This window comes from Coturnix japonica, chromosome 13 (genome assembly GCF_054131305.1).
Source record: "Coturnix japonica strain WE chromosome 13, WE-NBRP24, whole genome shotgun sequence".
Classification (NCBI taxonomy): domain Eukaryota; kingdom Metazoa; phylum Chordata; class Aves; order Galliformes; family Phasianidae; genus Coturnix; species Coturnix japonica.
In genome coordinates this window covers 19,192,476-19,218,317 of record NC_140675.1, presented here as the reverse complement: position 1 = coordinate 19,218,317, position 25,842 = coordinate 19,192,476, and the positions used below count along the sequence as shown (strand labels likewise).

The 25,842-nt window shown below is 61.1% G+C and overlaps 2 protein-coding genes across 6 annotated transcripts in view; one reads left to right on the top strand and one right to left on the bottom strand.

The window, feature by feature from the left end:
- The window catches only part of CORO7 (coronin 7), a 33,784-nt gene that overhangs the window by 1,704 nt on the left and 6,238 nt on the right, over nucleotides 1-25,842 (top strand). For 2 of the 3 annotated variants that reach the window (XM_015877384.3, XM_085514814.1), the window contains exons 2-9: nucleotides 404-500; nucleotides 745-819; nucleotides 2,476-2,546; nucleotides 2,667-2,850; nucleotides 3,466-3,542; nucleotides 4,521-4,571; nucleotides 11,546-11,632; nucleotides 12,162-12,244. In XM_015877384.3, coding sequence (XP_015732870.2) covers nucleotides 404-500; nucleotides 745-819; nucleotides 2,476-2,546; nucleotides 2,667-2,850; nucleotides 3,466-3,542; nucleotides 4,521-4,571; nucleotides 11,546-11,632; nucleotides 12,162-12,244 — 725 coding nt within the window. Of the gene's footprint in view, nucleotides 1-403; nucleotides 501-744; nucleotides 820-2,475; nucleotides 2,547-2,666; nucleotides 2,851-3,465; nucleotides 3,543-4,520; nucleotides 4,572-11,013; nucleotides 11,138-11,545; nucleotides 11,633-12,161; nucleotides 12,245-25,842 lie in introns of those variants that run through there. The other variant, XM_032447583.2, reaches the window with a different exon arrangement.
- On the bottom strand, nucleotides 18,230-25,407 carry VASN (vasorin). Of its 3 annotated transcripts, none has more exons than XM_015877386.3 (2): nucleotides 25,259-25,407; nucleotides 18,230-20,871 (listed from the first exon to the last, which is right to left on the bottom strand). In XM_015877386.3, the coding sequence occupies exon 2, from the start codon at nucleotides 20,859-20,861 to the stop codon at nucleotides 18,798-18,800; it is 2,064 nt and encodes a 687-aa protein (XP_015732872.2). In that variant the 5' UTR covers nucleotides 20,862-20,871; nucleotides 25,259-25,407; the 3' UTR covers nucleotides 18,230-18,797. The 3 variants fall into 3 exon arrangements, with proteins under 3 accessions (XP_015732872.2, XP_015732871.2, XP_032303475.2); XM_015877385.2 differs by having other exon boundaries at nucleotides 25,347-25,407; XM_032447584.2 differs by lacking the exon at nucleotides 25,259-25,407 and adding an exon at nucleotides 21,245-21,396.

Genomic DNA, 25,842 nt, shown 5'->3' with positions numbered 1-25,842 from the left:
GGTTTATGCAAAACTGCCTGAGCCCTTCCCACCACAGGGCAGCTGAGGCCTGGGATGGGTTCATGGAGGGGCAGCACTCAGAGCAGGGGTGCTTGCTCCCATCCCTGACCCTGTGGAGTGGTGGCAGAGCTGTCCCTAACCTCCCAAACCCCAGCCCATAGAGGGGTCATGACTGTGCCCATAGGGCACAAGCAGCCATACTGTTCCATCCCTCCTGGAGGGCAGAACCTTGTGGCTGTGCCTCCAGATGCCTCCAGGTCATGCAGTGTCACTCACTGGAGGGGCTCTGTTGGTACTGATGGTCTCCAGTGATGCGGTGTCACCACTCTGTGCTTTCCTCTCCATACACTGCTCTCTCTGAAGTAGAGCCATCTCTTAACACAGGTTTTTTTCTCCATCCCAGGCCTGGATCGGGGGTTTCCGAGCCAGCTCTATTGCATCCTATGGGAACCATGCAAAGGCCAGCTGCCGCTGGGTCGCCTTCAGTACTGAGGCAGCAGGTGAGTTGCCTGGGGGGTGGTGTAATTTTGCCCTTAGAGCTGGATGGCAGGCCAGCTACATGGGGCACAGGAGGCCCATGTGGCATGGAGCTGGTTCTTTCTGAAGGTACTGTCCACCCCACAGCCCCCTCTTTTCTCATGAATTGCAAGTGCCCAAAATTGTGGGGGCTTCCTGGGAGCTCTGATGGGTGATGCACAGGGGCTGTTGGGCAAGTGGTGAGCTGCTGCTGTGTGTTCTCTGCAGGTGTGCTGGGCATCGTGCCGCTGGAGGGCAGGGATGGAGGCAAGAGGATCGTGTCTCAGCTCTGCTGCCACTCAGGTAAGCTGGGCAAGGCTGGGTTTCTGCAAAGGAAAGAAATCAGTCCCAGTCCCTTCACTGCAGAACAATCTTGAGCTCTTGGGGGAGCTTCCCTTAGCACACCCTCACCGCATTACTCATTGCATAAAATGTCAGTGGAGCAGACTAGTGTGAAAAGCACTCTGGGAGCCTAATTCTAATCCTTGACTTAAACCAAACTCCCTGCACAAAGGCACCTGGAACAGACCCGTGAAACAACAGCTGCCAGGCAGCTCTGAGGCAGAGTGTGGCTGCCCACACTGAGCTGTGATTGCAGCAGGGTGTACCCAGTGATAAGGGGGGAAGGATGGGCTGGTGGCAGCATTGCTGGTGGTAGCGCAGTGTGTGCCATAGAGGCAGAAATTACTTGGGGAATGGGGAGTCTGGGCACCCTTCTCCTGGTGTCTGCAGTGCAATGTCCACCCATTTCTTCAAAACTGCGGCAGAGGGTCAAGATTGGGAGCAGGCTGCTGAGCCAGTTCCATCACTGCCTTTATGCACACAGTGCTTTGGCATGGCTGCAGGAGTACACAGTGTGCCTGAGCTGTGCTGCTTCCACCATGTCTCTGCCTCTGTGCATGGCATCCCTTCTAGTCACTCAGCCAGAGTGCAGCAGATGGGAGCTGCTTCCTGCTGGCAAACGGATGGAAAGTCTCCATCCAAGGCAGGGAGATTAGCCAGGCACCGGGGCCCTCTCTTTGTTACCTCCTGCTGCAGGAGAGCTGGAGGCTTCGGACTGTGCCCTGGCACAGTGACCCGTGTCACCATCACACCTGCCAGTGCAGCCAAACTGCCACTTAAACAAGGAGGCCTGAAGCTTCCCAGCTTCCCTGGGCTATCCTTCAGGCCACGTCCCTCCTGGGACTCAGCCCATCACCTCTGGGCTTGTTGTCTTCCTGAAGCTGTTTGCCTGGCTCCATCTCCACCCTGTCTGGTGGGTGTCCCTATGCCACCAAGCTGCCCATGCTCCCAGAGGAGTGCTCCCGGGGCCAGTGGAGCCACGCAGCCCTTAATGGGATTTCAGCAGAAGCCCTTTGAAGCTGAGGGTGCCTGGGAAACGCCTCCCTTCTGCATTCAAAGCAGTGAAGGGATTTTCTTCTCCTCCTGGGGCAAACATAGCAGATAAGCCAGGAGCCAGAGTACATCCCTTTCATTTTGTGCCTTCTGGGCCTGCATCTCAGCAGCCTTGTGGAAGCGGAAAAGTACACAGTGACCTACTTTCACCCGTGTGCCGAACGCGTTGGAGGGGCTGCAGAGTAAGGTGCCAGCACTGCTCCTGTGGGGCTCTGCTGACACCGCATAGGGCTGGGACAAAGGAGCCTTGTTTGCTGGGTGCATGGGGCTAATGCAGACGCCCTCATGCCGTTGGCACTTCAATCACCCTGCACTGCCAGTGGCTTGGCATGGAGATGTCTGCTGTGAAATGAAAGCTGTTTTAAATAGAGAAATGCAGCTGCAGGTTGCTTGATGTGCTCTGCCTGTGGGGACAGAGGAGTGTGAGGCCCTGAGGGTCAGCATGGAGGGTCGTAGCAAAGCATGCTGCCCTGAAATGCCTCTGCTCTGACTGCCTACATGCATGCACATGGGAAGGGCCCAGAGTTGTCTGTGGGTGATAAGTTTCTGCTCCTCATCTTCCAGATGCGGTGACAGACTTTGACTTCTCACCCTTTGACCCACTCCTGCTGGCCACAGGCTCCTCTGATGAAACGGTGAGTGCCAGGTACAGGGCCATGTGGCTGTCCCCAGCCTGTCCCTAGGCTTTGCTGTAGGGTGGGGGGAGAAGGAGGGGATGGGCCTCCAGGGTCTGACCATGTTCTCTGGTGCCACAGGTGAAGGTTTGGCGCTTGCCTGAGGAAGGCCAGGAGCTGCCCAGCAGTGCAGGGCTGACGCTGGGTCCTGGCGGGGGCCCAGTGGACATGCTGCAGTTCCACCCAACAGCAGATGGCATCCTGACCAGTGGTGTGGGGAAGCAGGTCACCGTGTGGGATATGGGGCAGCAGCAGCCACTGACAGGTAGGCACAGCCCCTATGGATGTGGGAGCAAAGGCACTGTTTCTGAGCCAAGCTGGCCTGGTGTTTCCTGCCCTGCGGGGATGCCTACACTGTGCCCCCAGTAGACCCTGCTGTCTGCTCTGGCTGCTGTGGGTTCTTCAGGAAGGCCAAGTCATGGCATCTGAATAGCTCTGTGGTAATGGAGGGTTGCATCCTGAGATCCCTGGGTCCTGAAGGTTCAGTGGAAAGGCTTGTGAGAGGAGGCTGGCTGGATGAAGGGTGCTGCTCCCTGGACAGTGTGAGGTGGCAGACATGCAGGCAAGGCTCACAGCATCACAGTGTGCCAGCACTGTCCTGGCTTGTGTTTTGAACTGAAAGGCTCCAAGTTTTAAAAAAAACAGTGTTTGCCTTGTGATCTGTGTGACAAACATGAGGTCCACCTGGGGAAGAGAAATCTGCTATGACAAATTGTTCAGGTGGAAAACCACCTCTCGTTAGTGTGGTGCAAAGCTGAGCTCCTGCTGCAAGGAAAGCCTTGCCAGACCCAGGGTGGCAAGGAAGGGCCTGCTTTGTCTGGCAGAAGACAGAGCCTGTGCCCAGCCCATGGCAGGCTCTGACCATTCTCTCCCCTCCCAGCACTGGAGGCCCACGGGGACCAGCTGCAGAGCCTGTCCTGGAAGCATGATGGCCGGCTGCTCGGCACTTCCTGCAAGGTGAGTGGAGCACACATGGGACTGGGAACCTCATCTGTGCATGGTGACATTGCTGTGTGCTGTGTTTCTGTGTAGGCAATACTTCTCCTCCTTCACTTCCTCCTTCTATGCCACCTACTGGGTTCTGCCTGCCTTAAGCAAGATGCTGGTCAGGCTGTTGGCAAAGCACTTCCTGACCTTCCGTGTCGCCCCCACGGGATGTCTCTGGTGACCATAAATCTGCTTGACACCCGAGGAACGTGGGGTGCAAACGGTGACCCCATTTTGGGAAGAAAGGGCAGAACTGGGGCTGTTGAGTGGGATGGCAGCACTAGATGGCGCCTGCAGCTCATTGCCTGTGCACAGTGCTGGATGCGCCAGAGTGCAGGGCGTGCGCAGGCCTCGCATGCAGGCTGAGTATGCAGGCAGGCCCCAGGCTGTGTGTAGAGGCCAAGCAAGGACTGACTGTGCAAGCCCAGATGAGCATGCAGACTGAGCTTGCATGCCAAGCAAGGAGGTGGTCCTAAGATGGGACCATGCGTGCAGGTCAAGCGTGCAAACCAGGCTCCCAGCACTCCTCTATCTTTGCAAAATGCCCATGGAAAAGGGCTGGCACCTGGGCATATTCCTACTGTTCCAGCCAGCCCTTCCTGAGGCACTTGGCTGTAGAGCTGGGGCAGGGAAAGGCTTTCCATACTGCCCTTGGGATACCAGGGAGCATTTGGAAGGATGGGGCTCAGAGATCTGGCTCCAGTCCTGGCTCTGATTTGAAAGCAGAGCAGTTTTGGGAGTGTTTTAGGGCAGTTTTGAAGGTGTCCTGGACTCAGTAAGATCGTGGGGTGTGCCCATGCCCACAGCAGGGTGCTGTGAGCCACAGGAGTGGGATTTGGGGGAAGGGCGGGAGCAGGAGGCTCCCTCCAGCTGTCTGCCTAATATGGCCTTACCTCCTGTTGGCCACAGGGTCCTTAACCCTTCTGTGTTTTCTTTTTATCTCAACAGGACAAGAAACTGCGGATCTTTGACCCTCGAGCCAGCCCAGCTGCATCCCAGGTACTGTCCCTCCTAGCTGTGCTGTGCAGCACGGTGCAGGCAGCCCTGTCCACCTGGGTGTGCAGTGAACCAACCCACCCAGTCCCAGCAGGGCTCACATTGTTACAGGAGGCCCCATTAGCAATAGGGCTGTCTGCTGGACACATGGGACTCCTGCCCTCCCATCCACCCACCTGGTGAGCTGCCTCAGTTCACTGGGCAGGAGGGACAACAGAAGGGCTTTGGCACTGTTGCCTACCTGCCCTGCAGGCAGTACTCCCAAACCCTTCAGGCATGAGGGCTCCAGAATGGCTCCTGGTCTTTGTGTTGCCATGCTGGAGCTGAGCAAAAGGCTTTTGGGAATAAAGTCCTGCCAAGGGTGAGGTTGGGCAGCTGGATTTGTGCAGCTCAGCAAAATAACAGTGATTAGGAAATAAGTAGAGGACTTGGGCCTTGCCATCCACATCAAGTTTAAACAGCCTCTTATTAGAGGTTTCCTGTGGCTTCAGGGTTCTGGCTGCCGACAGCCACTGTTTCCCCGTGCAGAAGGGGTGGGAGGCTTCTGGGAAGGAAGGGAAGCAGTGGAGAGCAGGATGGGATGGCTGCAGTGTGTGCTCGTGGCACCAGCATGTGCCTGCCCCTGGGCTCTGGAGAGCAACAGCCTCCAGGGTGCATGGGTGCCCTCTGCAGGTGTGAGAGGTGCCTTGAGGCAGCCTTTGTAAATACAGCAGTGCTGTATTTAAGTATAAATCCAGCAGTTATACATGCAAACAAGCCAGGATGAAGCACTCCCAGCCCTCCGAATGGCTCTGGGAGCTGCTCAACCTTGCAGGGAGGAGCCGGATTCACTCCACATCTCCCTGCCCCCTGGTTCTTCCCCTGACAGTTCTGTCGCTTTGTATGACGGCATTTCTGTGATGCTGTGAGCTCCGTGGGCTCCAGCCAAGTCTCCTGGGGCGGGTGGACTCTGTCTAACTGAGCTATTAAAAATAACGTGTGAATGATGGGGTCTGTTCAAAGCAGGCAGCTCACTTCCCTCTGCCGCCTCCTGAGCCAGGCCAGAGCCGGCACTTGGACTTTGCCAAGAGAAATGTGTACCTTTGCTGCCGCAAGGTGCAGCACCGCAGCCATAACCCCGTCCGACTGAGAATTGATGAAGATGTTTAGTCTTGGAGAAGTACTGTGCTGAAGGGGAAAACTTTAAAATGCCGTAAATCCTTTGGAAGTTTGCAGAGAGCTGGCTTAGCCAAGAGGGATAACGCTCCTGTGTTTTGTGTTTTCCCCCTGTTGCTGGAGGGCTGGGATGCTTGGAAGGGCTCCTGCTCCCTGGGGCCAGCGTGGTTACGAAACCAAGGGCTGTCAGGGCCACCGCGTGGTGCCCATGCCTCACCAGCTCCCAGCTCTGAGGCTGCCTGGTTCTCAGCTGGTGGTGAAGGAGATGAGCGATGGGTTTCTAACTGCTCCACTCGGAGTCGTGGCTGCAGGCTCAGCACTGCTGCCAGCACAGCTCCATCCCTCTGCAGCATGCTTCCAACAAAGCAAAGCTCAGCACAGAGCTGCTCCTCCGGCTGGTTTTCTTAATTTGCCAAGCCTCCCTCATTAAACCATTCCTTTTTTAGAGCAGAGGAAAAGGAAGAGAAGGAGCTAAAAGTGGAGCCTCAGGAGCAGGGAGGAGGGGTGGCTGCAGTGGGGCTGTCTTGGGTCTCGTGGGTGCAGTACTTGCATTGTCAGGGACCACAGGATGGTGAGGAGGGCATGTGGGCTGCCTGCCTGGGACCTCAAGCTGCACTGGGAGTGGCCAGAACCCCAAGCAGTGGCTGCTTGGCCCCCCTGGGGCCCATGGTCACCTCTTTGCTGCAGCTGGTCCCATCGTGTGTCCCGCACAGCTCCGTCTGGATGTTGTCCTTTTGTGAGGTCCTGCATGTCCCATACACTGCCTTGACTTCTCACAAGGCCACACACCCCTCCCTTCCCCTCGCCTCCTACGGGTTCAGGGCTTGTTGCTGCTGTACATTGTCTCCCTCCTTGCCTTGACCCTTGTGTTGGAGATGAATTTCATCCCACCCCTCCCAGCTACAGCCCTGACAGGGCTGAGTTCTTCTCCCTTCCTACCTTTGCCAACCCTGCAGCAACTAGACATGAAGCTTCCTTCTGCCTCTGGGCATTCCTGCATTGTTTGGACCAAGCCCTCACGTTTGCTTGTGCAGTAGTTGTGGCTCTTCATGCAGTGAGGACAGTGCTGGATCATGGTGCCAGGCTGGGGTCAGGGTGCCAGAAGAGCACCAACACTGCAGGTGACTCACCTGAATGGCACCAAGTGGCCTCTGGCTTTTAGCATTGGCAGTGCTGGAGGTGATATCTCCTTGGTCGCTTTCCCAGCATCCTGATTCGGTGCAGCAGAGCCCTGTCTCCCACATGCAGTGTCCCGCATCCACCCCCGCTCTTGCATGGCATGTGTAGGGCTGCATGCATCTGGCCGGCACCTGGCTCACATTATGGGGCTGGAGCAGGCGCCGCCGATACGCCGTGCTGCGGGGCCACGGCTGAGCACAGCCAGTGTGGGATGGAGAGGAACTGTGCTTGTTCTCACGAGAAACTTCCCCCGACGCTGTTTTGGCAGAGCTGGGGGCGAGGGAACGGCCACGCACGCCGGGCGAGTGCACGCCTGTGCTCACGTTTTATAGTGCTCCCTTGGAGCACAACACTTGTGTGACCTGGGCTGAGGGCAGCTGGGGACAATTTGGGGTGTGTTTGTCCCCACGGTGGGTTATCTCCCTGCCTTGCAGGCCATGTCATGGGGGAAGGTAGGGACCTGGGGGTGCCCACCTCTGCCCACAGCTCCCCTGCAGTCCCACTCCCACACCCCAGCCATTGCCCTGCCACTCCATCCCACAAGCATTGACCCTGCAGGCAGGGCAGTGCTAGGGCAAGGTGGATGTCCAGGCTGGAGCCACACAGCCATACCCACCATTTGGACCCCGCAGACCCTGACATGACACCTTTGCCCTGGATCCTGCCTTGGCAGCAGTCCTGTCCCTGGCTGCTGGGTCTAGCTGGGCACCGCTCAGCAGGGGAAGGAGCACCAGGACATAGGAGGATCTCTGCCCGCCTCCCCACCCCAGCAGTGTGGTATCCCACGCTGGGGTCACCCTGGGGGTACCTGACTCCCAGCCTCAGCAGCAGCTTCCTCTGGGCAGAGGGAAGGTCCGCAGCATCCCACATTCCCAAGGAGACCGTGGGAAGCTTTGAAAAAGTTGGCCAAGCTCTGGGCTGCCTATTTATAGCATTGCGCGCTCCGCGCTCTCATGCTTCTGTTCCCCAGCGTAACTGCACGGGATTGTTTATATTTCCTCTGCTCTGCTTCCCCCTCGGCTATCCTTCGCAGGAATGCTGCTGGTATTGCAGATATGGGGAAGTTGAAGAAGATTCAGGCTGAGCCCCAGCATCACCACATTGGTGTAAGGACTCGCCCTCCGCAGGGTGCCTGTCTGTCCTGCAGGAATACTGGGGACAGCCCTGTGGAGTCGGTGGGTCACAGCCTTACTGTGCTGCTGCTTGCTGATGTGGGCTGGGGGTCTTGGGGAGCCCCGTAGCTTGCTGCCCTGGGGGGAGAGGGGTGCCACGCTGGTCCCTCTCCACTGTGGCACCCACACGCTAAACCCACTCTTCCCTTATCAGGACTGGCACAGGACTGCTGGAGCTTTGCTACAGGGAAGCTCTGTGTCTGCCATCCCATTTGGATGCCTGGCAGCTGTAGTTCAGTGTGATTCAGCAGGGCCACAAGGCTCAGAGCAGAGTACTTTGTATGTGGCTGTCAGAGAGGCTGGCTCCTCCTTTCTTTGCTTCAGAAGGAGTGCAGCTTCTGAACACAAAGCCACCTTTTGGGGGCAGGCAGCCCCTCCAGCCTCACGCTATCCCCTCCCTGTGTTCCTCTGTTGGAGGAGCCGAGCTGCTCTGCAGACTTGGGCCCAGCCTGCCAGAGGCTGCTCTGCACTCCTGGCCACCTCTAGAGCGAGCGGGATTTGGCAGCAAGGGGAGATCACATTCTTCTGCGGGGAGGATGCACCATGATTAACCCCCTCAGCTCCCCAGGAAGCTTTTCCTCTGCCCCTTGGGCTCGTGCCTGTTGGTGGCAGCAATTACTTTCCCCATCCTTTTCTCTGCAGGGTTCCGATGCCTGTGGTCTGCCAGCCATGAGCATGGCAGAACTGAGGGATCCCAGAGCTCGGGGGTTTCCCTCTGCTGCCTAACCCTGCCCTGGGCTCCCCAGTCCCTGCCCAAAGGTAAATATTGCAGGCAGAGGCTGGGCTCGCCCTGGTGTAGAAGTTTTTGCTTTGTGTCAGGTTCTCCTAGGCAGCCGAGGAGCTGAAATCTGCCAGCAGCTGTTGCCAGCTCATGCTGACCCACTGTGGCTGTGCTGCCAACAGCTGCATCTGACACGCCAGCCATGCTCCCCATGGTGTGGAGTGTTCAGCCACTTTGTGTCCCACAGCGTATCTGGGGCTCTTGAGGGCTGGGGACCCCACGGACTTACAGGGCAGGATGGGGGGCAGGAGGGATGAGCTGATCAGTGTGTGCACAGTGAGGCTGCCATCATCAATTGTCTCCAAACGGATTTGTCTCTTGCCTAGCTCTGCCAGCCCCATGGACCTCTGTCCACGCTGTGGCTCTCATCTGACCTCAGCATCCAGCTCACACCCCCCTTCCTGACTTCGGCATCTGCCTCCTGCTCAGGACACAGGTGGGGGCTCCTGGGGGCCCCCCGGGACCGGCTGCCACTAGGTGGAGCGGCACCCGCACCATCCAGCCCTGCCTGCTCACCTCTGGCAACATCTGCACAGCCTGGTGTCTGAGCCACCTCCGAAACCGGAGCGCCCCGGCCCCAGCCTCCCGCATATTTGCTGACATACGTACTGCTCAGCCCGGGATGGAACTAATGCAGAAAACATGTTTCCCTGCCGCAGCGTGCGCAACGTGGGCTGCGAGCAGCGAGGCCCCGCCAGGGCACTGGGCTGGGCTGGGAGAGGGTCCCAGCACCATCTCCTCTCCATAGTGATCTGAAGGCGCATTCTGGCATGCTCTGCCCCGTCCCACCCGGCTGGGGGCCGTCCACAGCTCCATCAGTTGCTCACAGGAGTGTTACAGCTCCCACTGTGCTGTGTGTGCTGCAGAGAGGTGCTGCCACTGAGCATTCCCTGCCCTTTGCCAGCTGTGCCGCCAGGGCTGGCACCCCGGGCTCCCCTGGTGCTGCTTGCTCCATAGGGCTGGGAGCCAGCAGAGCCAGCGCATGAGGCTTTCAAATCTCCAGCTGTCAAATTTTGGCAGCCACAGCCGAGTGGCTCAGGTGCAGAAGCGATCTCCTCGCCGACAATCCTGGCTGGGGTTGGGCTTCCAGCTCTCCTGGCCCTGACTCCCAGGGTTTCCTTCCCCTCTCAGCACTGATACTGGCTCCATCCTTCTGTCTAGCAACAAGGCACTGGGCTGGTGGGGAGGGCTAGCAGCTCCCCAGCCATCTACCTCACTGCCCGACTTTGGGGCCCTCCTTGTCCTCGCTGCAGTGGTACAGCCCTCACACTGCACTGCGGGACACATCGCCTGCTTAACTGCTGGGAGCAGGACAGGGCTGAAGGGATGCTGGTCCTGGAGCCATGCAGGGTGCAGTGGGAAGGATCGAGCAGGAAAGGAGGACGACATCAGGGGGTCTGTTCCATCAGAGAGGTCCCCAGTGCCAGTGGAGATGTGTTGGATCTTGCCCCACATCTTGCTGCTGCTGCAATGAGTGCCAGGCTTGGCTGGGCTTCTCCCAGGCTATCCTGGCTGGCATGGCTGTGTTTGTCCTGGCAGGGGATGTGCTTGGCACCATGTGCCCTCTCCCACCCTGGCTGTGGGCCGCAGCAACTCATCTACTGGGCAGGCATCCCGCTGGGCCTTGAGGGGACTCCTGGCAGGGCTCCTCCCAAAAACACAGCACCTCCATGGTGTCACTGCTCCTCCAGGTGCCAGGAGAGTGTGTGTACGCCACCCCTGTATGCCTCCCACCTTGGGTATGCTGGCTCCCCACTGTCCTTTGCAGGGAACGTTCAGGAGTGCTGGGCTGTGTGGTGGTGCTGGAAGCACAGCACTCGGCTCAGCTCTGCCTTTCCATGATGGCTCAGGAAGCATTGGTGGTTGGGCTGTTTTCTTGGCACTGGTTAAGTGAGAGCGAGGGAGTTCCAGCACCTCCTGTGTCGCACAGCAAGCACTGCTGCTGGGTCCCACTGGGACACCAGAACTGCAGGGCCCATCTGGGTACCACATGGGAGCCAGCACTGTAACTCTTCCACTCCTGTCCTCAGCAGAGCTGCACCAGGGCCCAGCAGTGGGACTGGCGATGGTGCCACAGAGGGCAGGGCAAAGTCTGGGTGCACTGGTGGGTCCTGGCCCCACAGTAACCCCAGGGGAGAGGGGCTGCTGGGCAGGGCAGGGTGAGGAGCGCTGCTGGGCTCAGTTTGCTGTCAGTGTCTCAGTAGTCTCTGGATACACGTGGGGCACCTGCCTCCTGAGCTGGGATTTGGCACAGACGAAGAACCCGGGATACAACTGGGGAAGTAAGTCCCTCTTGCACCCTGGCAGTGGCTGTTCTCAAGCATCTTGTTGCCAGCATGGAGCAGCTTTTTGTCACGCTGAAGCCAGGCTCCACATTTGGTGCAGGAAGAGCCATGGGTGGTGCTGGGATCCAGGAGCCATCCCTCCATGCTCACATTCCCTGCTTCCACCCTCCACTCATCCCAGTGACCATATTGGTACCACCAAGGTGACCCCACAGGGACAGTCCCAGCATGGAGGCCATCCCCATCCCACTGGCACTCTGGGCACCCCTTGGCAGGGATGAGCTCGGCCCCGTGCACTCAGCCCTGCAGTTGCTCACAGTCACGCTGTAGCCACATGCAGAGCACGGTCCTGCACGATGTGAGCAGTGGCAATGCTAATGGCTGTGTCTGCTGTGTGCCTTGCAGTGCGTCCCAGGACACGAGAACAACAAGGACTCCCGGCTGCTCTGGATGGGAGCCAGCGATTGCCTCATCTCCGTGGGGTTCAGCCAGGTACGGGCCTCACTGGGAGGGCAGCTCTGTGCCAGCCGGGATTTCCCACCCTGTGCCAAGGCCTCAGCATGGCCTCCCTGTGCATCTCTGCAGCGCCAGCCTGGGGCTCCCATCCAGCGTGATGGCTGCAAGGCAAGGGCAGCCCCAGGGGCTATTAGGAGGGCCTGTCTCAATAAGAGCAGGCTGGGGAAAGGAGGAGATCTCTCTGTCCCCATGGGTAGAAGAGCCTCCAGGCACCTCCTGTCCTTGCAAAACCCAGATTGCAGCCATGTCAAGTCACAGCAGCCGTGCTGGGCTCTCCTGGCCATGGAGCTACTAGCACAGCAGCCACTGCCCCTCATACCCACAGCCGCTCTGCTGCCTGCCCTGCACTTCACCCGCAGCCCAGGGTGCTGAGTGCATTCAGCTGTGTCACCCCTGGTAGAAGAAGCAGGCTGGCCACGTGCTGTAGCACTTAGAAGCAAAGGAAGGTGAGGACATGGAGCAAAACAAGCAGCTACTGATGCAATCCTTGTCTTTGTCCCTGCAGATGCGTGAGCGGGAGGTGAAGCTCTGGGACACACGGAAATTCAGTGGCGCGACTTTCACCTTGGCACTGGACACCTCGTCTGGGTAGGGATGGGGAGTTACTGGGGGGTGGCAGAGGGGGGACGTGGAGCAGCATGGTGGTGCTGAGCTCGGATGTGCTATACTGCTTGGGGACCTGCGGGGAGCACAACAGGAGCTGGAGGCAGCAGCACTCAACCAGAAAGCCAGGAACCAGGCTGGAAATGGCACAGCCATGTCTGTGGCAGCAATCATTTGGGTTGGGCTGGAGGTGACAGTGCCAGGGACAGTATGTCTGTGTCCTCAGCAGCACTGTGACAGGCAACAGCAGTGCTGGCAGTGACTGCATGTGCTGTGGGTGGCATATGTTGCTTGAGAACAGCCGGGCTTCTGACACAGTACTGCATGTGGGTGAACCCTTTGGCACAGCTTGGCCCTGGCCCTTTGCTTGTGATGGGCAAGGCACTTTGTGCAGCAGCACAGGGGCTGCCCAGTGGCAAGGGCTGCTTGCAGGGCATCCCTTTGGGAAGCAATACAGCGTCTCTCAGGGTGTGAGGGGTCAACACTTCTTTTCAAGGTGCGATGATTATGTATTTTGTCTGTGGAACTACCGGAGCTGTCGAGGTGACAAATGCCTTAGTCCATGCTGGCCTCATTGCTCCCATATAGCCCTGCAAGCTGGCCATGGTGCACACAGGGAGATGGGAGCCACTCCAAGAGGAAAGAGGAGGAGAAGGTAGTGCCTTCATCCCTTCGGAGTGATGTAGGCTTGGGGCAAGGACCTTGCTGCACTGTGCTGGAAGCCTCCAGCTCTCCCCAGAGCTGCTGGCAAAGCATCAGGGACACCATGACCCTTACTGCGCAGAGAGCTGGCTCCATCACAGGCCAGGGTGATGGAGCAGGCAGGGTAATTGGAGCAGCTGGGTGCTCATACATGGCCTCTGGCAAGGAGCTGAGTGAGTTGTGACAGCAGAAGCAACACTTGACTGCCCAGTGGTGTCCCCACATGAGGTGTCAGCCCTGAGACAGCAGCTGGGACCTGCAGGAGGGGAGAGGAATGGTCACTATTGTGGTGTGGTAGTGCTGGTATGTCCCTGCTGGGAAGGTCAGCCTAGCATGGTGGCCAGGGAGCAGCCAGAGGTGGAGGCAGAGCAGGAGGCTTCAAAGCATCGCTCATCTCCTACAAACTCCCAGGGCTTAGGGCTTGCTGACTATGCTGGGACAATAAGCAGAAGCAGCCTCAGCTGGCTGTGCCTCCAAAAAACCAAGACTGCTGCAGGGGAAAATACTCCTTCCCCAGTGCTGGTGGGATGCTGCAGCCACCTCCTTGTGTGCCATTAGTGCCTGGAGTGAACCTCCTCCAGGGAGCCACACATACAGCACGTGGCCAAAGGGTGTGATGCTTTGGGGTCCTTTATGCAGAACCCCACAGCTACGCAGTGCCCTCAGGAATCACCCCAGACCCTACCATAGCTTGGCCCCTGTGCACACAGGGATTCAGCTGGGGTGAGCCAGCCCATCTAAATTGGATCCAGACGTGGGGCCGCACTCAGCCCCGTTTGCACAGGCTGCAGTTATTTTGGCTGCCGGCTTTATCGGCCGCCAGGAATGTGGCTGGCAGGCAGTGCGCAGTGTGTCAGCCCGTGGCTTCGTGAGGCTGCAGCTGCAGGGCAATCAGTGCTGATAAGGGGCCAGGAGCAGACGGGGCCTGGCTCTGGGGAGCAGTGAGCAGAGGGAGGTATCACACACAGTCCCCACCACATCTGGGGACCCTGTGGTGATGCGGCCACCTCGGGGCTGGGTGTGGAGGAGCCACTCTCGGGCACCATCTCGGAGGTGCCAGCCCCCAAGCTCATCGCTACCATCTTTTCTCCACTGCTGCATCTCCATCCTACCACACTCCACTGCCCATGATCAGGTTTGTACGCTGGCAATCTGGGACACATGTGGCCATCGAGCAGCGCTGCCTGGTGCTGGCCATGCACAGCAGCTCATTGAGGAAGCAATCAGTGGGCGGGCAGGAAGCTCATACCATTCATTACTGACGCTGGGCGGCAGGAAGGGGAGCATGCAGCATGCCTTGGGCCCCTCGCCTGTGTGGTCTCAGGTACCCAATAGCACCCCAAAGCAGAGAGTGGACAGCTGTGGCATGCCCAGCCACAACACACTGCCATATCCACACCGAGCCCTATGGGTTCCCCAGCATCACTAGGGAAGGGGCACCCCAGTTTCTCCTCTGCATCATCAAGTGTGTTTTGGGGGTGCCCATCTTACCTGTGCAAGTGAGAGCTGTGCAAATGCACAAACCTTGCTATGAAAGCATGGGGCAGCAACACTTGGCACAGCTCAGAGCCTGTAGCAGGAGGTGTGGGTGGCCCCAGCCCCACTCCATGTCGTCGTCCCCAGCATGCCGCCTGTCGCTGCCTTTGAATCGGGTTTTGTCTTCCCTCTGGCCCTCTTTAATTAGATCAAGGAGCAGCAGGAATAAGCCTCAATAGGTTATTGTTGCCCTAAATTGTAACCAGCACCGGTGGAGTTGGGTTACGGGCTCTGCTGTGGGGTCAGTGGCCAGACCCGATGCAGCAGCCCGCAGCCTGGTGCCGTCTCCATGGAGAACAGTGGTGCCTTGTTGTGCCGCACCACCGGGTCTGCACAGTGTCCCCAAAGCCCTCAAATGCTGGAAGCTGGGTTCTAAAGACAGGAGCATCTGCCAGGAGCCCCATCTGCTTGGCGTCCCTGTACGCTGCCTGTCCTCACACCCCACTGTGCCACCACATTCCCGTTGTGTTGCACAGGTGCCATGAAAGCACTAGATCAAGGACAGTTTTGGGGAGGGCCAAGCAATGGGGCCCTGTGTGGGGTGAAGTCCTCAGGGCTGTGTGGTGCGTGCAGGGAAGGAAGGCGGTTTTGGAAAGCTCAAGCTCTGTTTGGCTTCAGGATGTGAAGGGTGGTTCCCCCTGGGGACTCTGACCCGGACAGGCCCAGTCCACTGCACCCATCGATGTTCCAGAGCTGAAGTCAGGGCTCAGACTGAGGATCTGCTCACTCGGCAGCACCCAGCTGCAGGGCTTCAGCTCTCATTCGTGCCAAGGCACACGCCTCCAGCGTCACACTGTCACTTCCCCACTCACTGGCTGTGATGGGACTGTTAATGCACATTTGGATGCGATCCCCACACCCTCAGCCTCTCAAGGCTCCCTGATGCGATGGGGCTCGTCCTAGGGGTGTACACATCCCACGTTGGGTTATTTCCATTCCAAATCCCCATGCAGGTAGCTGCGGCAGGACCTCCCCCTGTTCTGACATGGCCATGAAGCCATGTGTGCTGGCTTTTCCCAGCACCCAGCAGCCATTTTCTATGACTTTGGGTAGCACTGGGCATTTTACCCCATCAGCAATGCCTCAGTGGCAGAGCCCAGAGCAGGATGGATCCCTGTCCCCATACCCACCTCCAAAACAGGAGCCTACCTGCTGACCCCCACCCTCACCCCCAGGCTTTTCTCTCTGCTCCTGCCAGCTCCTGGTGCCCTTACCTGGCACAAGGAGGGATGGAGGTGTCCCCGCTGCTGCTTGGAGGGGTTAACACTGTGTGGCCCCACAGCCTGCTCTGCTCATCACACTGTGTAAAAATAGCCCTGTGCTTTGCTCTGGCGGGAGTGTGGTGAGCTCCATCACTGCTGAAATCACTCCCAGATGGGCCACAGCCCCATCCCAGCCTCGTGCTGGCCCACAGCCGCCTCTGCGGGCGACCGCCGCTCCCCAGCCTTGGCCTCGTCAGCTTTCCAGGAAGCCGGCAATATTTCTGCCTTTCCACAAGCTCCTCCTGGCAGCCAAGGCTTCACCGCAGTACGCGGGGGCTGCAGGACACTGACACACATGCCACCCTCCCCCAGCTCCCTGTGGACATCTCTCACCCCAGGGCACGGGTTCGGGGACCCTGGCACCCCCACTGTGGCCCTGCAAGGCTACGTGTCCTGCCAGGGCTCTGCTGCAGCCGTAGCTACCCAGCATGGGCTGCCAGGTGCTGTGGATGCCATGATGTGTCCCGCTGCCTGCAGAGCCCCAGTCTTAGTGCTCTGTCCCCAGGGCACTCGGTGACCACCCTGCGGGCTTGAAAAGCAAAAGGGGGTTTTTTTTGGTTTCATGTCAGGGGGTTTTGCAATCCCTTCCCTGCGCTGATTCAGCTCGGAGGAATTAGCAGCGCTGCACAATGTGCCGTGCTCATCTGCTCTGGGCTGCAGTGGAGCTGGCAGAAGGCGGGGGGGACTTCTGCACTTAGTGTGGAGAACTGTGGGGGTTTTGAGGCTGCATATTTGGGGCTGTGAAGGCAATTTGGGGGCTGCAGCAGCACTTTCCGGGTGCAGCTGAGCTCCTGCAGAGCCATGCGAGTTCAGGGGTGTGTGCCAAGTATCAGGGGGTCCGAGTGCCACAGTGCAGCATACTTTGCTGCCACTGCTGTGTTCCCGCATGCCAGGGCTGTGCTCAGCCAGTGCCAAGTGTGGTGCCCAGAGGACCCTGGTACAGCAGCTATGTGCTGGGGAAGCAGGGAGGTGGCAGCAGAAGGGCTGTGGAATGAAACCCAGAGCGCAAGGTGAAAGCTATGCCATGTGCCAGCAGTATCCTTGTATACCACTGTGCCGATGCTGTGGTGTGGGTGGATGGGGACCAAGTGGCACCGCTGTGCCAGCACAGAGCTTATGAGCTGCTGGAAGCTGCCAGCACAGCAGGGTCTTGGAGCCCATAGGAATAATGGGAAGGGAAAAGAAAGGGGCACAGAGGGAAGGGGCTCCATGGCCAGTCCTGGCTGGGGCCACATGGTGACACAGGGAGCACCCACCACTCGCCGGCACAGGGCTTGAGCTCCGCCAGGGAGTTTTCTGCTTTCCTCCTCACAAGGCTGGAAAATATACAAAGCTTGCAGTGAAAATATTTACACAGCAGCAATTTTCAGAGGAATTTGGGATGTTAATTTGAAAAATCTGTGGGGAGAGAACCACAATGGGCCCTTTGAGCGGGTGAGTGTGGCCCTCGCGCCTGCCCGCCTGCGCCGGAGAGGGGCCCCCGCCGCCGCTGTGCCGGCCCTAATGGGAGCCAGCCCTGCCGGAAACCCACCTGGGAGCCGGGGGGTGCAGACAGCCCCGCTGCCGCCCCAAGGCCCTAATTGCATCCAGAGCACACGAGGCCGGGTCAGGGCCGTGCCCTGTGGGTGCACCCAGGGGGCCCAGCGAGGCAGGGGCTACAGGTCACTCACCTGAGGAGGGGTTCCCAGCTCCACAGCCTTCTCGGCAACCGGCCGTGGCGGCATTTCAGCCTGCTTTGCTCACTTTCTCCAAATAAAACATACCTCCACGGGCAGGGACCCAACCTGGAAAATTCCAGGCTGAAAGATAAAGGATTGGAAAACGATTAAAACCAGAGGTTGGAACAGAAAGCACTTGGCAGCAGGAACCTGGTGCCGGCCCCGAGCCCCCACCACAGCCAGCGCACGAGCAAGGCTGGGGGCTCACTCACAGGAGTGGGGGCCCAACGTGGCTACCCCAGCCCTGGCCGTGGTGGCAGCCCTTGGACTGGGGGCTGTGGCCATGCTGCAGGCTGCGCTTCGCCATGCTCGCCCCAGGCATATCAGGGCTGGAGGCTTGGTGCCAGCAGAGCCCCCCACAGCCCCTCAGCCCTGCAGAGAGGAGGAGGAGGGGGCTGACGTCAGGAGGTTATCGGGTTGGGCTGGGCTGTGTGTGCTGTGTGTCCGCCGCCCTGCCGCCATCTGGCAGCGCACGCGATGAAGTCAGGCGGGATGATGTGCAGGGCCAGGGCGTGCTCAGAGCTCGCCGCCTCTGTTTTGGTGACACCTCCTCAGCACTCACAGTGGGGGGTGGCTTCGTGGGGGTGAAACCTCCTCGGAATGGGGGAAACCACCCTCTGTGCTCTGAGTCATCTGCTGACAGCAAGGAGGGGACACGAGGACACAGGGACACCGGCATGGCCCTGGGGCAAGCCGTGCTGCACAGTCTTTGTGGGGTGCTGCAGCCCCCACCTTGCCAACCCTGGGCAGGATTCCTTGTTGTTGTTACTCTTTTATTATTTTTTTTACAAAATGACATCCTGCTGGTCTGCCTTACAAAACCTGTACTAGAAAAAGTTTTCCCAGAAGAAATGGGAAATAACCACGTATAAATATTCTCTCTGAGTTCGTAAAGCTCTGGTTCCCCATGCGGTGCGTCCTTCAGCCCACCGGTGCCGAGGGGCACAGCTCCTCAGCCGGGCTGCACCGCTCACATCAGCTCCAGGGAGTGGGGACCGCGGCCACGCTCCACTGAGGGGCCCCTGTTGCCAGCACATCGCTGCCCCTCAGCCGAGTCACCGCCGTCCTCCTTCTGTCTTCCTTCCTAGCACTTGCTAAAACAAGAAGGCTGACCCAAACCCGAATCAAAAACCAAAACCCTTGCTGCCCACGTTCTGCGTCGAGTCACGGGAGTCAAGGTGCTGGGGCCGAGCGGTGCAATCAGTGACTGCTCCCCACGTGTGTAAGCCCCTCAGAATTGCACGTTACGGGTTTGGGCTGCCTCAGCTCAGTTAACTGCCCCGCCGTTCCTCAGCCTGGAGGTGCCACAGCACCCTGGGCTCAGAAGTAGGAGGGCTTCAGTGCTGCGCTGTTGTTGTTGCTGGGGTAGTGCGCCTGCATCAGCGGCACCTCGCACTCAGGGCCGCCCGCCAGCACTGTGTTTTCAGGCCCCCGGCAGCCATGCCCACCCCTCTCGCCATTCTCTAGGCACGCCTTCACACCCTCCAGCTCCAGCGGGCCGGCCTGCACCCCACCCCCCGCATGTTCCTTGGCCTGGCGGTGCCGGCGGTAGTAGGTGACTGCCGTCACCACCACCACCAGCAGCAGCACGGCAGCCAGCGCGGGGACGATCATCAGCGCCAGGTTGTTGTCCTTGCTCTGGGTGACAGGTGAGTGCTGCTGGTGGCTCGCCGGCAAGGTGTGCGCCTCCACGCAGAACTCCTCCCTGGAGCCCTTTTCCCCCAGCGGCCCCACGCACACGCGGTAGGTGCAGTTGGGTTTCAGCGCCCGCACTGTGTACTCAGGGAGAGAAGCTGGCAAGCGGAGCATCACAGGGCGCTTCTCTGGCCCAGAGAGGTTGCGGTAGCTCAGCTGGATGCCCTTCATCTGGGCTCTGGACTGGACATAGTTCTGCAGGTCCACCCGCAGTGAGGTGCTGCTCACCTGTGTGATGCTGATCTTCCGGCTGGGAGGTGCTGCTGGCGTGGCTGGGGACAGTGTTGTGCCCCTCGCCACCTCCTCCTCTTTCTCTTCTTCCTCCTCCTCTTCCTCCTCACAGAATGCCCCAGCAAAGCCCGGTGGGCACAGGCACCACAGGTGACCGTGGGCACCCAGTTGGCAGGTGCCACCGTTCAAGCACGTGCGTGGGGGGCACCGCTGCGGCGGGGGGCTGCTGGCAGCTGGAGTGAGGCTGAAAGGCACCGGCGTGGAGCTAAAGGGGATGGCGCGGGGCTGCGGGGTGCTGGTGGTGGTGCTGGGCTCCGGCGGTGGGCGGCTGCCGGTGGGAATGGGCACGGGAGGTCGCGGCGCAGTGGTGCGTGGAGGGGAGGTGGTGGCAGCAGTGGTGGTGGTGGTGGTGGGGCAGCCGAAGTCGGCGTATTGCAGGTGGTGGAGGAGCTTCCCTGAGTTTTTGGGGGGGAAGTGGCAGCGCGTCTCCTCGGGCCGCCGCAGCAGCACACCGCTGGCATTCACCCACTGCACGAGCCAGCTCATCTGGCAGATGCAGTTGAAGGGGTTACCGGCGGCTGTCATGGCACGGAGCCTCGGGAAGAACCTGGAGAAGTCCCGAGGGATGGTGTTGATGTTGAGGTTGCTGATGTCCAGCTCCTGCAGGTTGTGAAGGCCACGGAAGTCCTCAGGTGGCAGCTGGGAGATGTGCGCGTTGCCGGCCAGGCTGAGCTTGGTGAGGCTGCCCAGGCGCCGCAGCACCACCGGCACGCGCTCCAGCAGGTTGTCAGAGACGTCCAGCTCGTGCAGGTTGTTCTGGGGCTGGAAGAGCTCCTCGTCCAAGGTTGTCAGGCCCAGCCCCGCGATCTTCAGGGACTCGATGTTGATGGCATGGAGGGCACCAGGCGCGATGGTGGGGATCTTGTTCCAGCTGATGTCCAGCAGGAGGAGGTTGGGCAGGTCAAGCGGGGGCACGGCCCGGAGCTGGTTGTTCTGCAGCTTCAGCTCCAGGAGATTCTCCAACGTGTCAAACGCGGTGGCGTGGATGTGCTGGATCCTGTTCTTCTGCAGGTAGAGCCGCTCCAGCAGCCGCAGCCCATGGAAGGTCTCGTTGGTGATCTCCTGCAGCTGGTTGGAGGACAGGTCCAAGTTGACGAGCTCCGTTAGGGGCTGGAAGATGTTTTTCTGGATGCTAGTGATCTTGTTTTGTGAAAGGTCCAAGAGCTGCAGGGCAGGCAGCCCTGCAAAGCTGTCCTCACTGAGCATCGTGATACCATTCTCAAAGACATAGAGGGACAGGGTGCTGGGAGGCAGCCCTCGTGGCACAGTGTGGCCCCGCCTGGCCGCACACAGGATGGTCGTGGGGTCCTGGCACTGGCAGCCCGTGGGACATGCCCGTGCCAGCTGCCCAGGGAGTAGCAGCAGCAGCAGCAGCGTGCAAAGGACCAGCTGGTTCATGGTGTCAGCTCTGTGGGAGAGAGAGGTTTGCATGAGGATACTGTCACCCAGGCACGCATGGCTTCACGCACAACACACACAGCATTTTGGGCAGCACTCAGGATGGGGCTGGCACCAAACTGCTCCCAGGACAGGCTGGTGTGGGAGCCCCTGACCTGGCTTCTGGTGGGGCAGGGACAGCTGTGCTCAGCCCTGCCACCACCGGCTGCCCACCTCCCCTCCTTCCCTGCCTGGGACACCCCAGCCCCAGGGGGATCATGGCAGAGCCTGAAGGCCTCTGCTGCTGCTCTGCTGCTGCTCTGCCCAGAGCACGAAGCAGTGCTTGGGCTGCTAAGCGCTCCGCCATCCCCCTCCCCACACCTCCTTGATTTAGGGCCACGCACCCCCAGCTCCTCCATGCGCTGTGTCCTGGCTCGTGGGGTAACGCAGCCCCCACGGCGGGTGGCAGGGAAAGGGCCCCTCCTGTCCCGGCTGCTCTCGGCAGGGTGCAAACCAAACATGTGGGACGCGCCGCCTCCATCCCAGCAGACGCACCCGGCTCGGCCTCCGCCAGCGAAGGGGGTGGGAGCCAGCCCTGCTTCCCGCACTGGAGCAGGACTTAACCCTTTCCTTGTGCCGTCCGTGCAGCAGCCACACGCCTGAGCCCCCCGGGACCCCACACTATAGGATACTGCCCCTGCCATTGCATCACCCCATAAGTGAAGTGGTCCATGTGAGGTGGGTGTGTGGCCCCCAGCACCAGGCTGAAACCCAGTGCAGTGTTTCGGGGAGTTTGTCTGTACTTTGAGGTACTCAGATGGTGATGCTGTTTCCAGCAACCAGAGCTGGAGTTTTCCCCCACACCCAGGAAGCACAGGAGCTGGGGTGGCAGTGGCACTCAAGGGCAGCAGCACCTAGAGGTGGTATAAGGACAAAGGAGCCACTGCCCCTGCCCCAGCAGTGTGGCTTGGGGCTCAGGGACACGGCTGCAGTGGGGTCTGACAGGCTGGGGACTGATGGGCCATGGGGAGCTCCTGCCCAGCCCCAACCTACTCCAAGGGCCCTGGGCCAATCTGTGACCCTGCAGTGGGCTCAGCCCTTGGCAGACCTCCAGTGCTCGTCTCCCAAATCCCTGGCTGCACGTGGCGACTTTGCTCCCAAAAAGCTTCCGTTGGCATCCCAAGATTCTGGCACAGCACCGGCCTCAATGGGTCAGAGCCCCTGGGCTGCAATCCCCATCCCTCTGGCACTGACTGACTGGGGACAGAGGACACCAAGGAGAGGAAGCTCCTGGTGTGAGCAGGGCTGGAACAAACCCTGCTCCAACCCCCCTGTGCCCATGTCCCAGGGACAGACATCCTGGCTGATGTCCTTGCTCAGGACACGGCTTGTCTCTCAGCCCTGTCTTTCAACCCTTTTAATGACAGCCCTAATTAGTGCAGGCAAGGGGCGAGACGCAGGGCTGCAGGAGGGCCAGGGCTCTGCCTCCTTTGTCACTCTATGGCGGGGCACATGGGGTGACAGAGGGGGCTCTGCGGGGTGCATGGCCCTGGCAGCCCCTTCCATTTGTGCCCATCACCTCCTCCCCTCCTGCCGGGCTGCTGAAAGTCGTTAATAGCTGCAGGCAAATAAAACCCTGCAACTCAGTGGGGCCCCCGCTGTGCACAGGGGGCTACTGGGTAACACAGCAGCACGTGCTGCCCAGCTGCCCCTCTGCCATGGGGGGCCTCAGCCAGGCAGTGCCGAGCCCTGGCTGTGCCATGGGGCAACACCGCCCCAGATGACCGTGCTTGCCTGCAGCAGGACAGGGTTAAGGAGGAGGCTGTGGGCCTGGGGTGCGCCCAAGGGTGGGGTGCACCCGCGCCGCTGGGCAGGGTCACCACAACCGCCTGAGTCACTTGGCCCAGGGACACCAGCACTGGGAGGAGCCGCACTGTGGCCACGCGGTCACGGTCACCGAGCCCCCTGCCCACACCCTGTGGGTGACCCTGGGGCAGAGCACCCAGCGTGATCACAGTGATCAGCTGTGCCAACAGAGCATCGTGCAGCCTCGTGAACTGGTTGGGGGTCACTGCGGGCATGAAGCACTGAGCTGGTGGATGGAGGTGACAGCACCAACCCTCAGCTGGATCATGGGGCAGCTGAGCAGGGACAGCGGGCACGCGGGGATGGCCAAAGACCGGGCCAACTCTGAGGGCATCACAGTGTGGGGCTGAGCCTGGCAGGGTGGGCAGCGTGGTGACAGTGGGGCACAGGCTCAGGTTGGGACCTGGTTTTGCAATGCCAGGGTCAGGTTTCGCTGACGTGTCCGTGCTGCAACCAGCTGCTGACTGTAGCCTCTCAGCCCTTTAATTATGCTGGCATTTCCTCCCCAGCTGCCAGGCTCCGCTCACCGGCCCTGAGCAGGTTGGGCTGGGTCGTGACCGCGGCCGAGCATCCCGCCTTGCCGGTCGGGCACCACACGCTCCACCTGTGTCTCCACACCTCTGCCAGCGCTCTGCCCGCACCGCACGCTCCCCTGGCACACACCACACGCTGCCCAGCCCCTCCATGGGCACGTGGGGCCGGGAGCTGAGCCCAGCTCGGAGCCTGGCAGCTGGGCAGGGGCAGCGTGGCCGCAGCAGGGAGAAGCAGTTCCCCCAGAGGTGCTTGGCCATCTTGCCCTGGCAGCAGCCCGCCGTGCTTGGCTGTGCTCCCCCGGCCTGCACCGCAGATACTTGCCGAATTATTCATATTTTCCGGCTGCAGGAGGATCCGGGCTCAGCCTCCCCCTCTTGCACAGCCTCTCCCTGCCAGCCTGATGGAGTGCGAGCGCTGCTCCCCATCCCTGGGATGAGCAGCTGGGTGTCAGTTGGTGCACACAGGGACACAGCAGCCCTTCCTGTGCCCAAGGGAGAGCCCCATGGCAGCCAGGCACAGCGCCGGGCGGGTGGTGGTGTGACCCCAGCCCCATGATGCGGGGCGATGGGCAGGAGGGGGCGGATGGAGCTGCACACAGCCACAAGGAGCTGATGGTGGCCGTGCCACTGGGTGAGCATCCCCAGCCCTGGTACTACCAGTGCCTGCAGGGCTGTGTGCTCACCTGGGTCTGTGCCCACCTGGCTCAGGGGCTGGAGAGCCCAGAGTGCTCTGACCCCCAGCACTGGGCCCAGAGGGCTGAGGGCACTGTGCAGATCCCACCCCATGTCACAGTGGATTCCTGAGCCGGGGGTACCGGCACAGCCCACATCCCCTCCCGTCCCCACCCGGTGAATGAGGCCCCGCGTCCCCCCGGCTCCCCGTGCAGAACAAAGCCGCCGTTGTTGCCGTCCCGCAGTCAGCCCGGTGGGCACCGGCACCCGCTCGGCTCGGTCCCACCGCCGCTCCGAGCCCCGTGCACAGCGATGCGGGGCCGTTCCCGGCTCCGGGCCCGGTGCTGGCTGGTCCCTCCCCGACGCCCCCAACACGCCCGTGTCAGCACGTGCCCCCTCCCCTCACTCAGCCGCACCATGGGCCCTTAATCCCCCTTTTCCCCTCCAGCCGCCGCCGCTCCCACCTCCTCCCGCGTTCCCTCCCTATTTAATTAAAGTTTCCGCAGCAGCCGGGCAGGAATGCGGGCCGCGCTTATCGCCTCCCCCTGCCCCCCTCGGCCCCGCTGCTGCCCCGCTGACCCGGCCACGCTCTCAGGTGCCGGGAAGGGGAAAAACCAGCAGAGCCGCTTCTCCCGGTGCCGCCCCGCTGCCACGCGCGGATTCCTGCGGCCTGACTGTGGCCGCGCTGTCCCCGAGCGTTTCCTCCCGTCGGGTGGCGGATCCGGCCGGGCCGGCAGCGTTGCGTCAGGGCGACCCGGCCGGGCCACCCGGGCTTGGCGTGGTACGAGGACAAATAGTCATTAGTGTCATTCGTCACGGCGGCACGGCCCAGCAACGGGTGGGCAGCGCCTCGGTCACGACGGGCCGCCGGGACGGGACGGGACGCGCCCACTCGGGGACGGGGACGCGCTGCTGCTCCGGGCCGTCACCGCTGGGATGCCCGGGTGCCGCTGGCGGCTCGGTGGGCAGCACAAGGACAGAGCGAGGGATGCTCGGCCCGTGTCACCGCTCCGGTGTCACCGTGCAGGCGCAGCAGGAGCCGGCGGGGCATCCCCGTGTCCGGCGGGCAGGATGCTGGGTGCCCTGCAGGGACATTGCCGGGACACTGCCCCATCGGACACTGCCCCATCGGACACTGCCCCAGCAGCTCCTGCCTGCTGCCCCCGAGCAGCGAGTCGTGCTGCCGCATCGGGATGGCTGCGAGCGGACGGACCGCACCGGTCCCACACCGTCCCACACATCCCCGTACCGGCTGCTGTCACCCGGCAGCGCTGACACCCGGGCACAGCTCGAGTCCCCCGACACATCTCACCCCCCCCGTGACGGCGCCGCCGGCCGGACACGCACCAGGTTCTGCCCGTGGGACGGGACACGCGAGGCCGCAGCGCTGCGGACCGGACACCGCTCCCTCCCGGCCCGTGGTCGCGGCACTCACCGGGGCCGGGCGGGGCCGTGCCGGGCGCTCACTCCATGGCGGCGGGCGGACGCTCCCCTCTGGCGGCGCCGGGCCGGGGGGGGCGGCTTTTAGGACGGGGGGCGTGATCTGGAGCTGGGGGGCGGGGCCGGGTCTCCCGCCGCGTTCCTATTAGCTGCGAGCACCGGGGGGCGAGGGATGGGGCGGGGCTGCCGTGTGGGCTCCGCCCCCCGATCACCTGGGGCCCGGGGTGGGGGGACCCCCGGACCCTCCGGTACCCCCGGTGTGGGTCCGGCTGTGGGTCCGGCTGTGGGTCCGGGCATCTCCCCCGTCCCCAGCTCCGTGCGCCCCAAGCAGCTCCAGACGCTGACAGCCCCGTGGCACCAGGGCCGGGCATCCCAGCAGCTGCTGTGCCCTCGCTGACCCGTATCCCCGGTACGGGTCCCAGTTGCCCCAGTGCCGCTGGGGATCCCAGCTCCGTGTGTCCCGGTGTCCCAGCACCTTTAGGGCCGCGCCG

Excerpts from the sequence above, each read along its gene's own strand:
- VASN (XM_032447584.2), bottom strand. The coding sequence starts at position 21,381 with ATGGAGGCGGCGCGTCCCACATGTTTGGTTTGCACCCTGCCGAGAGCA. Across the intron at positions 20,872-21,244 it reads AGCGCATGGAGGAGCTGGGG|AGCTGACACCATGAACCAGC; the intron begins GTGCGTGGCCCT and ends TCTCTCCCACAG.